Raw genomic sequence first — 13,587 nt, 5'->3', positions numbered from 1 at the left:
GAAAAATTTCTCTTACTATTCCATTTTAACAAAAGTATCTAATTTTACTATTAATATTTTATAAGCATGTGTAGTCCAGACTGGCACATACTCGACAAGAAATAACTATTCTCATTGCTTTTTAATACTACTGTGGATGCTTTTACTAAAAATAGGAAGTCCTGAAAAAAAAAAAACTCATTCACATTCCTATAAACTTAATATAAATGTTATTTCTTAAGGCTTATCTTTACCAGTATGCATACACATTTTTATGTGGATTATACATATAGTCACACTTTCCTGAAATGACCAAAATGAAAATCCCTTATCCTAACTAGCTACTTTATTTATCAGATTTGGTGTCAACTCATTTCACCAAAATCAAATCCATCCCTGAATGAAATTATGTCATTTAAGATATTTTAAAGAATAGGACTAAGGTGTCCATCTTAAAAATCAAATATCTCTTGATAACCACCCCACCAGGAAATCTACAAAATAGTTTTTACTTTAATTTTTGAAAGTGCAATCACTAAATCTCAACCTCTTAGACACCAATCTTAGTATGTAAGGGAAGAGTTAGAGGGATGCTAAAATAATTTTCTTAGAATCCCAGACATGCTAGCAGGGAAACAGAACAAAAACATCATAGCCTTTAAATGATAAATTTCTTAAGCCCTTTTTAATTACACAGCCTTTAAGTTCCTAGGCTCTAAATGAACTTTGAAAAAGATTTGAAATGAAAGCAATGAAAATCTTCCCTAAATCTCTCATCACACTTGCACACAAGTCCATTTTGAATACTAAGCCAGGAATCTGGAGGGTATTTTTAAGTGATATGTTAGTCTTGGCTTCTCTGCTGAAGTAACTATAACTGGGAGATAGACCAGTGGTGCCAAAGGAGTCTGCTCTGTGAATCATGAGTAAGAGCAGCACTAAGCTTGCAATTTGGATAAGCTGTCAGCAGGCGGCAGCTGTTCTGGGCGATGGGAGGACTTTCTGGCCTGATGTGGGGATTTTATAAGAGAATGCGATGGTTGATTTGAAAATGAATGGGGCCCTGAGAAGAGATGTGAATCTGGGGCAATCTGAGGTTTATTAAATGATTATTTTAAGACCAAGGTCACTAACAATATGAGTAGCCAGTGAACAGTAATTTCCGTGATATTAAAAATCCTGCTCTGAATAGAAATGGAGGAACTCCCTTCCCAATTATAAGCAAGTTTAAGAGGACACTTACTTTTTTACAATTTTGTTGCGCTTGGCTTCTGAGAAGGTTTCAAGTTGAAGGGACTCATGGGTGAGAAATGCTACTGCCAAATGGAAGTAATTGTTCCAGAGCTGCTCAAAATTAATTGTGTGGGTAAAAAGAAATGGAAAATAACATTAACAAGGGTCATACGAAAACAGTGACACATAGTAGAAATTCACTCTCCGGAAATCAATAAATAAAGTAATATCCACAGGACATTTTTCTCTCTCGTGTTTCAATGATTCAGCCCTGAAAATTTTAACACTTTACTATGATTAAAAAAAAATTTTAACTATTATATTTGTCTTTACTCTTGGGATAAAGAAAAATTGCTGCCAAGAAGTGTACCTATTTATAGTAGGTAGTTTGGCAATACTTATCAAAAGTCCTAATGTTTTGCCAAACTTTTGAACTAGTAAATATTTTAGGACTTTATCCTTGAAAAATAAAAACGGGTATTTAAAAAATATCTAAGTACATGCTATTTAACATAACAGAAAATACAAACAACCTACATTTTCATACATATAAAAACACATATGTATATATGCACACATACAAATGTATACATATATGCAATATCCTCCGCTTATGTCTTCACTTTCCAAGTTCCACAGATACAAACACAGGCTATGACACAGCAGAAGCACATCACCAACCACATGCACCCTGTAACGGAAGCAGAACCTTGCCTGCCTCCGCCAGGACTTAGAATAACGCCCTGCACGTAAAACTCTCTAATATTTGCTGGGTGAATGAATGAAGACGGAGCTAGTGGTCGCTTGTTTTGCTGTCACTCTGGACTTCCAAACAGCTGTGTATACACACCGCTCTCTGGACACCAAACCATTTGTAGGTAGAGGAATACCTGTGTGACTGCCTGCAAGCAGGTGTGTGTAAGCGCTCTGATAAGAGCTGAGGCTATCTGTCTTCCAAAATGAAACTCTCCTCTTGCTTCAGCTGAGAACTGAAGGAACCTCTAGGTGAACTGCACACTTACCTGAAGTTCAAAGCTTGCCTGATCCATGAAGAATCTGGTGAGAACCTCAGCAAACTGATTTATGGCACGGAGGAAAACCCTGGTGGTGGGGAGAAAAACACACTGGATAAATAAGGCAAACTTCATGCTCTTTGAGACATTTTCCGGGGCTTCCCAGGTGGCTCAGTGGTAAAGAATCCACCTGCCAATGCAGAAGACTTGGGTTCAACCCCTGGGTTGGGAAGATCCCCTGGAGAAAGAAATGGCTACCTACCCAGTATCCCTGCCTGGGAATTTCCATGGACAGAGGACCCTGACCGGCTGCAGGCCATGGGGTAACAGAGTCAGACACGACTTAACATTTTCTATGTTAAAAAACAACAACAACAAAACAAATCAAGCCTGGACTTGTTAACCTAAGACCTTTAGATCTATCAAGATCCTTAGAGACCAAAAACAGCACAAAAACTGGCCTTCTGTGGTGAAGGCCAGTTTCTCGAACTGTCTCCTAGCACCACTCAAGGCTGCATCACAATTGAGCCAGTTAAGAGGATCAGCTCCTGAGCCTCAGATCGGAGCTCTTTCTACTCCATCGTGACGCTTGTGTTTTCAAGTCTAAGACTTCGGATGCAATTGTTTCTCTAATCTGTACATAGTTGGGAAGTGTTTTCTAACCAGATACCAGGACCATGGAGACTTAATGCTTATCATAATAATTTACTTTGTTTAGCTCTTGAAAAATCCTGAATTTGAGTTATCTGTGAATGTGTGTTCAGTAGTGTCTGACTCTTTTTGACCCCATGGAATATAGCACACCAGGCTCCTCTAGACACGGAATTTTCCAGGCAAGAGTACTGGAGTGGGTTGCCATCTCCTACTCCAGGGGATCTTTCTGACTCAGGGATCAATACTGAGTCTCCCACATCTCCTATACTGGCAGGCAGATTCTTTACCACTGAGCCACCTGGGAAGCCCCTACGTATCTGTATTCAGTTCATCTGACTTGAATTCAACAAGTCTTTGTTGAAGACCAGCAACTGCAAAGCACTGGCTTAGGTTTTGCCTTGAAAGAGACACTTTCTGGTCTTAAGAAGGTTACAGCTTGGTGGGGTTCACCTGCAACCTGTAAATCGAAGCCTGACCCAACAAAGAACATGGAAAATTCTAGGAGGGGGTATCAAACAGGTATAGGGAATCAAAAGGAGAGAAGAGGACATCTAGGTCAGAATGGCTTCCTTTGGAGATGGCATTTGAGAAGGAGCTAAAGGAATGGGAGGCAGATTGATGGCCAGAGACGATGGGGCAGGCACGGCAGGCGGAAGCAGCCAATGTGAGGGAAGGCATTGAGCACGTTCAGCGGCAGGAAGAGGTCAGTGTGGCTGTAGGGCACACTATGCGGGCTTCCCAGGTGGCGCCAGTGGTCAAGAACCTGCCTGCTGATGCAGGAGATACAAGGGATGTGGGTTCCGATTTCTGGGTCGGGAAGATTCCCTGGAGGAGGCAACCCACCCCAGTATTCTTGCCTGGAGAATCCCATGGACAGAAGAGCCTGGTGGGCTATAGTCCATGGAGTCACAAAGAGGCGGACACGACTGAAGTGACTTAGCATGCACACACATTGTATACGGAGGGAAACAGTGGAAGATACGGCTAGGAAAGCAGGGGGGGTCAGGATGCCGAAGCCTTGAATATTAGGATAAGAAAGGCCACAGGGCAGCACTGAAAGATGTCCTGCAGAGCTGATGATCAGCATGAGAGAGTGATGAGGTAACAGCAGAAAGAACAGAGTTGAGAGCCTGAGTCAGGGCGGCTGATAGAGCCTGGATGAAATCAAGAACAGGAGGGCACACACCAAGACCATAGAGGCAGGACGACCTTTACTTTCCAGATGATGGACCTGAGGCAAAGAGACGAGACAGCACCTCACAAGGCTCAGAAAGCTAGTTACCAGACCCAAGTTTTCAAATGCCGCCGGCCCCACAATGGGTGGTCTCACCTGTTCTGTGTCATATTCATGACCATCCAGTCTTTAGCGTAGATGTTTTTTCCAATTAGATCCTTAAACATGATAAAAGTTTCCATGAGGAAGTCCTGCAGAAAACAGATGAGGAATGGTTGGGGGAAAACTGGGTTACACATCGTATGCCTGGCCCGCATTACACTGATGGCCACAGTCCCGTAACAGTCTATCTTTTAAGTTTCTTAAGTTTCAAAACACAGTGTTTTGTTTTTTTTTTAAATTATTTTATACTGGAGCACAGCTGATTCACAATGTTGTGTTAGTTTCAAGTGTACAGCAAAGTGATCCAGTTATACATATACATGCACATATTCTTTTTCAAGTCCTTTTCTCATTTAGGTCACTACAAAATATTAAGTACTGCTCCTTGTGCTATACAGAAGGTCCTTATTGGTTATGCATTTTGAATATAGCAGTATATATATAATACAGCTTTCTTAGAGCTGTCCTATGATTTGATGTTTATATCATATAATCTGCCCTCCCTGGTGGCTCAGATGTTAAAGAATGTGCCTGCAATGCAGGAGACCCAGGTTCGATCCCTGGGTCAGGAAGATCCCCTGGAGAAGGAAACGGCAACCCACTCCAGTATTCTTGCTTGGAGAATCCCATGGAAGAGAAGCCTGGCAGGCTATAGTCCATGGAGTCACAAAGAGTCAGACATAATTGAGTGACTAACAATTTCACACAGTCTGATAAGGGAGACAAGGATGAAAAAACTGCACAAATTTTATAAATTACAAAATAGACTACTGAAAAATTAAATGACTGGCTTAAGGCCATAGAAACCAAGAAGCAGAGAGCTAGGATCCAGACCTTTGGGTTCTGGATCCCAAGTTTACAGCCATAATATCGTTAGGGCTTAACTGCCAAATGTTGTCTGAACAGATCTACTGCACTTCAAAAAAATCCACCAATTGTGAGAAAACTGACACCTTTTAATTTTTTGGAATCTTTTAAAACCGGAATTATAATTAACACACGGTATTATATTAGTTTCAGGTGTACTACATAGAGATTCAAAGGTTTTATACATGATCACCACACCTAGTCCAGTTACCATCTGTCACCCTACAGAGTTTTTAGAGTATTATTGACTGAATACCCTCTGTGTACACTACATCCTTGGCAGTTATTTACTTTATAAACTGTCAGCTGGGGTCTCTTAATCCCCTTCAGCTCTTTTGTCCACCTCTCCTCCCTCCTTCCCTCTGGTAACTACCAGTTTCTTCTCTGAATCTGAGTCTGAGAAAACTGATACTTCTAACAACTCTGAGTCCAGTTCTCCCTTATTACTGTTAGAATGGAAACAAAATGCTATAAATAAGAGGCAGAGTCAGGATTCTTCCTATTCCAGGAATGCTTCCATGGTAGCCTGGGGAGAAGGGTCCTAAACGCTCCTTACAACGAGATGTCAGCAGTGGACCCTGACGACTGAGACAACTAAATAACAGAAGCCCAGGATCGAGAAAACGGCTCTTCTACTCACAAGGCGGCTAACTCAGAGAAAGAAAATCAGGCGAAAAATCAGCGCTTAAAAGTTTGGAAAGCTTTTAAATTTATTAGTTAGTTAAATTTAGACATTTTCCACTCAGATTCCTGAGCTGAAAACCCAGTCCAATGTCTCTGGCACTAAACCGTGCAGTTTCAGCAAGCACAGAAGGAACGCGGGGCTGTGGAGGCAGGGGGCCTGGGTTCTATTTCTAACAATATTCCTCAGAGAGCCTAGTCCTGATGGCTACCCAGCGCACTTCGGAGGCCAAACAGCGAAGGATCAGGAACCACAACAGGCTGGAAGCCTGTGCTTTGCAATCTTCCTTCTGGTTCAGTGCAGACTAAATCATTTCTACCTTCCATTCTCACATCCTAGCCCTAGTGCACAAGTTTTTCAATTTTTCATCTTACATTTTAAGTGCACCCATTACTTACTAACTATTCCATTAACTTTTTTTCCCTCAAGTCAACAGGAGCTCATGGTTTGTGAAACGAGGATGTAAAATGCTGGTTATCTGCTTCTGACACCGACTCAACGTTCAGCCCCAGGTGCTCTCAGTGAACTGTGAACAGTGATGGCATAAGAAGGGCAGCTCACAGATCTCCCCAGGCCTCCCTTTCTCTACCGCTTCCCAGGGTCCTTCAGGTGATTTCTTCAGAAGCAGCAGGACAGACAGAAAGGAGGGTCCACTGAAGGCTGAAAGGCCTAGCTGTACCCAGCAGTTCTCCCACTAATGACCACTGGTTCCTTGGGGGCAATAATCCTTTTTTAATTAGATGATGCTGGGGGAAAAGTTCACACTGACCTAGAAAACAGAGGTTAAACCTGAGTTTAGAGTTTTTTCTGGGTTTGTTTTTTTTTTTTTTTTGGTTACTTAATGGAGCCAAATTGCCTGGAGTTTGAACTTACTATAAACGTCTTTATTCTACCTGCTTTCAAAGGAAATCTGAAAAAATGTCATTTTTTCCCCCCTGCGGCTGCAAAGTGCAGCATATGGGATCTTACTTAGTTCCCTGATGAGGGATGGAACCTGTGTCCCCTGCATGGGAATACAGAGTCCTAACCACTGAACCTCCAAGGAAGTCCCAAGAAGTCACTATTTTTATATTAATTTTATCTTACAGAATAATAAAATATTATATATAGTTATAGTATAACATCATAATTATTATTATAAGTAGTTGGTTCTCATCGGTATTAACACTTGTCAGGTACAAAGGCATTTTCCATATGTCCATTCCATTCATCAGTAGGTACATTAAGCATTTATTTTTTGGAGTGATGAAAATATCCTGGAATTACAGACTTGTGACGGCTGCAAAATGCTGTGAATATACTAAACAGCAATGAATTATATGCTTTAAGTGGGTGAATTGTATGGAATGTGAATTATATCTCAATAAAGCTGTTTTTTTTAAAAGTACTCACATTAACCCCCTCCCCTCCCCAGGTAGGTACCATCTTATATATGAGGAAGCCGAAGTTCAGTGAGGTTAAAGAGCTTGTCCAAAATCTCGCAGAGGGAAGCAGAATAGAATTCAGAATTCAAACCCAGATCCCGGTATTCCAAAGCCTGCGTTCTTAAACACACTGCACCATCTGCCTGCTGAGGACAAACACCGCCACCCTCAGCTTCCACCTCTCAACCCCTCTCCTCTCCTCTGTGATTCTCTTGCCCAGATTTCTGGAAGCATAGCTACAGACGACTATGGACTCCTGTACCAGCCTGCCTGTGAAAGCATGGTCGAAGTGGAAGTCCACGTAAGTCTCCAGACTAAGCCACAATACCTTATTGTGGTCCAAGACAGTATTCTGAGAGTCCACCACTGGATCGATTACAACTAATAATAAAATACAGTACTGACTCAATAGACATGAACTTGAGCAAACTCCGGGAGACAGTGGAGGAGAGGGGAGCCTGGCATGTTACAGTCCATTCGGTAGCAGATTCAGACATGACTTGGAAACAGAACAACAGCAACTTTCTCTCCAATTCTTTGTTATGTTTTTCCATCATGTAGACCTCACCGAAAGGAGAGTGACTGGCAGGGAAAGAGCTGGGTATCCTTGGGAGTACTGGCCGCATGCTATCCATATAAAAAGGGCAGAAAGTGGACAATTGAGAGCATAAAGAAGACAAGACAAGAATATGCACGAATGATGGAAGTTACCCAAAGGAAGTCTCGTCTACTGAGACCTCAACTGTTAATCCAGCTCCGTAACCAGCCCATTGCTTCACAAGACAGGATGATAACTTCAGGGATAATGTTTTGTTTTGTTTTATGCAGGATCTTAGTTCCCTGACCAGGAATTGAACTCAGACTACAGCAATGAAAGCGCAGAGTCCTAACCACTGGACCGTCAGGGAATTTCCACTTTCAGGGATGTTTAATAGCCATTAACAGTTCCCTGAAGGAAGAATCATGGGGAAGCCGCTGGAGACCTAACTTAGCTTCTTAAGCTACCTTTGGCTGTATAATGTATAATGTAAGATAGCTTCTTAAGCTATCTTTGGCTCTTAATAGTAAACTATTAAGAGAACAATTTTGTTTAAAACAAAAGAGAATGGAATATTTTCAACTAAAGATAACTTACAAATGTTACATGGGGCAGGGGCTACCTCTTTTTGTTTCCCTTCCCAGAACTACTGGAAAGGATGACATCCACCACATCTCAGAAGATCATGCATATCTCTGTCTCCTAAAATCCTTGCAAGTGTGACTCCTGTCCCTGAAAATGAGACACTGTCCTCTTCTGAGAGCAAAAAAGTTCAGCCAAATGTTCCTAAGTACAGGGTCTCTCTAAATCAAAGAAACTTCAGTGTCTCCATGAGGACCTATTGGTATATGAACTCTTCTTTACTCAGTTGTGTTCAGCTCTTTTGTGACCCCATGAACTGCAGCCCATCAGGCTCCTCTGTCCATGGGACTTCCCATGCAAGAATACTGGAGCAGGTTGCCATTTCCTTCTCCAGGGGATCTTCCCGACCCAGGGATGGAACATGTCTCTTGCATCTCCTGGACTGGCACGCGGACTCTTTACCACTGAGCCACTTGGGAAGCCCACATACACGGTACTCTTCTTTAAAGCTTATGGCAGAGAAACACTCTCCCTCTTATAATCACTGTGCAAAGCCACACAGCATTAGAGATGTGTGGGAAGAGAACCCACACAGAACCGATGCTCAGTTCTGTCAAAATATGAAAAGTCTTAAAGTGAGCAGGACGCAGTGAAGACCACTTACAACGATGTCTTGTCTGGTTTTGAAAGTGCTGATGTAGTGGCTGTAGTGGCTGTCATCCATCTGCTGCAGGACGGCAATCATGCAAGCAACAAAACTCCCCTGGAAGGAGACGGAAAACAACAAATCCCAGCTTCTGAGACCACCAACTGAAAAAGCAAGATGTGGGTGCAAGGTCTTTGGTTTTCTCTACCCAAGTAAGTATGCAGAGACCCCAGTCTGCTGGAAACATACTGAATTCTAAAGATCTAAAGGCATGTGCTTTGTAGTTTCTTGGTAAAAACAAGCTCCTTCCAGGTTCGAGTGGAGGGCTTCATTCATCCTGTTGTCAGCTCTGACCTCTGAAATCCTGTAGGTCAGGGGATACTGACTCTGAGATCTCAGCTAGATGACTAGTGAAGCTGAAACAACTTGTAGATGCTGAGTTGCTTGTTGAGAAAGATGGGTAGTAGAGATATCCAGAGAGAAATGCAAGAAATATTTAGATCATTTAAATAAATTTGAGCTTGGAGGACAACAAGAGGAGAAAGAGAAGTAATACAACTAAGTAGAGAAGCAGAGGAGAGGATAGGAATGGAGAGCTCCCTGCTGGACCACTTCAGTGTCATGTCTCCAGCTCTGGAGTCCTTTGGTCAGTGATTCTTGCATGTTAAGCTATGTTAACTGTGGACCTGGTTTGAAGAAAGGGATTGGATAATTAGATGTGTATTCAGTCCCTCAGCTGTGTCCGATTCTTTGCGGTCCCATGGATGGTAGCCCTCCAGGCTCCTCTGTCCACAGAATTTTCCAGGCAAGAATACTGGAGTGGGTTGCTGTTTCCTACTCCAGGGAATCTTCCAGACTCAGGGATGGAACCTGCATCTCTTACACTGACAACTGGATTCTTTACCACTAGGGCCATCCCTGGTCTGGATAATTAGGTGATTACCATCATTTCCATTTTTGAGGCCAGGAATTAGATATTCAACTGGCTTTCCCCTAGACCAATCATATTTGAGTCACAGACTTAATTTTCTAGCCTAAGGGTAAGTACCCAAGGCAGAATCTGCCTGTATTCATATATATGAAAACAATACAAATTTAAATGAATGTGGCACAGAGGAGAGGAAAACCTAGCTGTTCCTGGGATGGAGAGAATTACTTCCTACATACAAAAACAATAAAAGACTATCCATGGTCACCTCTCTCTGGATGAATGCCTTACATCTCTTGTTTAAAAAGAAGTTTATTTTTCTAATTATAAAGCAATGTAAATTTATTTATTAAGGCTTTGATATTTATTGCCAAACTAGCATACAGTTTGCATTACCATCAGCACCTAATGCTATTTATTTCTCCAGGCCTTTGTTAAAGTGTTTGTCCAAATTTTACCTTCTTGGGAAAGGTATTTTTGGGCGGGGGGGCATGTCCTGAGGTTTGTGGGATCTTAGTTTCCTGACCAGGGATGGAACCCAGGGCCCAGGCAGTGAAAGCTCCCAGTCCTAACCATCACTGGACCACCAGGGAATTCCCAGGAAAGCCACTCTTTTTTTTTTTTTTTTTTGGTCCTGCTATGTAGCACGTGGGATCTTAGTTCCCCAACCAGGGATCAAACCCACATCCTCTGCATTTGTGGAGTCTCAACTGCTGGACCACCAAGAAGTCCCTAAAAAGCCATTCTTAACCACCTTACATAAATTTGTAACTCTATGACCCTGAATCCCCTTACTCCACTCAATATTTTTTCCCTCCACAGCACTTATCTCCTTCTAATATTCTGCACTTATTTTTTTATTGTTACTCTTGCTAGAATGTAAGCTTCTCTAAGGTGGCGATTTTTGTTCTGTTTTCTGATGTATTTCTCTTGTCTAGACCAATATCTGGCTTATAGCAGTTTCTTACTACCTATTTTTTTTGAAATAAATAGTTTTTATTTACAGTAGCAATTTAGAAGAGTTCTTTTTCTATCCTCTAGTTAAAATCTCATTGGAAACAGCGACCCACTCCAGTATTCTTGCCTGGAGAATGCTATGGACAAAGGAGCCTGATGAGTTACAGTACACAGGGTCACCAAGAGTTGGACATGACTGAGCAACTAAGTACACACGCATGGAGCTTATACAACTGCAAGCAAAAGATGCTCCATTTAAAGATGCATGTAGACGATACCACTTGGTCTTTCAACAGTTACCTCCGGTCTCCATCGTACCTTTTACCTGACATTTAGTAGACATAATAGTTGGAAAATAAGAGGCCAACACTGAGATTTCTAAAAGCACGCTAATCTCAAGTTCTTTAAAAGATTTTCTTTGAATGAAAAGGGCTGCCTGGTAATACAGGGCACCAATCTATAAGCATTTCAAGCATCAGGGGAAACAGAATGTGAAGGGGAGAACTGAATTTATCAGAATTTCTCTCACGGTGCCTGAAGTGCCTAGTTGGGAACATAACTTGGTAAGCTTCTGTCGAGGGGCATGGCTAACGGCAGGCAGGGCGCTGCCTCCAGAACAGCTGTCTGGAGCCAAAGTCCACCTCAATCACACCACACGGTGGTTGTGTAATCTTGTACAGGTTTCAGCATGCTTCCTCTTTTTAAAAATGGAGCTTACTATGAGTTTTCAGTGAAATATAAAGTGCTCAACATACATTCTAGCACACACACACACAAATGAGCTAACAGCAACCACTACTATTAACATCATTTTGGCTGAACATACTGTTACTGTTATCATTCTAATGAAAGTGGATCCACATAAAACATGCAGACATTGAGAATTACAATTACACTGCTTGAGGTACCAGAGGAGATGCTGAATGCGGTCAGCTAAACTAATTTTCTAATTTTCTGCTCACAAAAGCTCTTATTTTCCTTAAAGAAAATACTAAGTAAATATTTTAAGAGCATTAGGTAGAACTGGTCCCGAGTTCTCAGTCCACCCAGGGTGCCTGCATATCTCAGCGGGTCTCTGCTTTAATGTATAATATTAGAGGAGGTTTTTGTCTCACCGTCCATCTGAGTAAGACTCCTTAAGAATGGATTCACACACTTTGCATTAGTGAGATCCTTAATAACTGTCCCCCATTCATCTCCTCCACCTTCCTGTTGGATCATTTTCCCTCAAGGAAAAATCAGCATCAGATTTACTCATAGTTGAAAAGAAGAGTCACTCAACCAGGGAGGCTATGAAGTTCGAGGCCCCATTCAATTCCCGAGGGAGCTAAGCCACCCAACAAACAGTGCAGTCTAGAAACTGGGATGGGAGGGGCCTATGTGAATTTGATCTCAAGTCACTGGTCCCCAAAGCCCCTCATTGGGTAGGTGGGATGGGACATCGAGAAGCTGCAGTGTCCGCGTGGTCCCCTGGACGACACTCACAATATGGGGAGACTGTCGGCTCATCCCAATCACGGTCCGGTTGATCCTTCTCAGCAGCCGTTCCATTACCAGCTGTATGTGCTTCGCCGTGGGGCCCTAAGGAGGAAACACATGGATGGACACACTTCTGACTTGCTTCACTTTTCTTAAGGAAACCTTCGACAGTCGAGATTTCTCTTTCATCTCGTTCTGGCTCTTGCCTACAAAACAGTCTCTTATCCAAGAGGGGGAAACATCGCAGAATGATCATAATGTTATTAAGGAATCTGCTTAATATCATTGGTTCTAACGTTTGAAAGATGAAGGTGGAGAGGCAGAAGAATATCTTCCTAATAACCTACGTCATCTGGACTCACTGAGAGCTCCCTGTAGCTGCTGACTCAATAAACAGTTTTTGGAGGACCCCCACTAGCATGAGGTACTGGGTCCTGACCCTGAGTAGATCAGGTCACCCAGGAAAATTGGGCACATGAATGGGAAGCAAAATGCAAATATACAAAGTTCTTGCCATCTTCTGTTAAAAAAGAAATTCAAGTCAAGGACATTGTTATGAACTGAAGTTTTGCCTTCAAAATTTCTATGTTGAAGCTCTAACCCCTAAAGGTGATGGTATTTGGAGACAGAGCTTTGGGAGCGAATCAGGTCATGAAGACAAAAGCTGGGATTGATGGGTTAGTATCCTTTTAAGAAGGGACACCTGAGAGCTTGTCCTGCCAAGGAAAGGCTACATGGGGACACAGCTAGAAGGTGGCTGTCTGCAGGCCAGGAGGAGGCCCCCACCAGGACCCAGCCATGCCGGCATGGTGACCCTGAACTTCCAGTCCTTAGAACTATGAGAAATAAATCTATTCTTTAATCCACACAGCCTTCGCTATTTTACTAGAGCAGTTTGAGCAGACTAAGATAAGGGATTAATAATCTGACTCTGTCAGGTATCTATGAGCAAGTATTCAACTTTAAAGAGCCTTCAATATTCATAGCTGCAAAAAAAAAAAAAAAAAGTTCCTATATAGGAATTAGCTGGGCTGATACACCCAACACTGCCTTGAGAATGTTTTTCTTCCTTCTTGTGATTTGATATTACATTCTTTCAGTTCCAACTTGTCAATATTCAACTCGCCTTTTCAAAGCCAGTATCCATACCTGCTTCTTGAAAGATAGTCTGAATCTCCTGCTTAATGCTTCCAACAACTAGATCATTGCTATTTCTGTACTTTTATTAAAACAGCAAGTATTATTAGTACCCCCTTGCTTTTTATTATT

The 13,587-nt window shown here is 42.1% G+C and overlaps 1 protein-coding gene across 1 annotated transcript in view; it reads right to left on the bottom strand.

Annotated features, from left to right (window-relative positions):
• Positions 1 to 13,587, bottom strand: part of DOCK5 (dedicator of cytokinesis 5) — a 274,029-nt gene that overhangs the window by 59,791 nt on the left and 200,651 nt on the right. The window contains exons 27-31 of the mRNA XM_018052344.1: positions 12,325 to 12,420; positions 8,973 to 9,071; positions 4,210 to 4,304; positions 2,235 to 2,313; positions 1,223 to 1,323 (exon numbers count right to left, since the gene is read on the bottom strand). Of these exons, the coding sequence (XP_017907833.1) occupies positions 1,223 to 1,323; positions 2,235 to 2,313; positions 4,210 to 4,304; positions 8,973 to 9,071; positions 12,325 to 12,420 (470 nt within the window). The remainder of the gene's footprint in view (positions 1 to 1,222; positions 1,324 to 2,234; positions 2,314 to 4,209; positions 4,305 to 8,972; positions 9,072 to 12,324; positions 12,421 to 13,587) is intronic.

Source organism: Capra hircus, chromosome 8 (genome assembly GCF_001704415.2).
Source record: "Capra hircus breed San Clemente chromosome 8, ASM170441v1, whole genome shotgun sequence".
In the NCBI taxonomy this organism is placed as follows: domain Eukaryota; kingdom Metazoa; phylum Chordata; class Mammalia; order Artiodactyla; family Bovidae; genus Capra; species Capra hircus.
The sequence above is the reverse complement of the archived record's forward strand: the minus strand, read 5'-3'. Positions and strand labels throughout refer to the sequence as shown.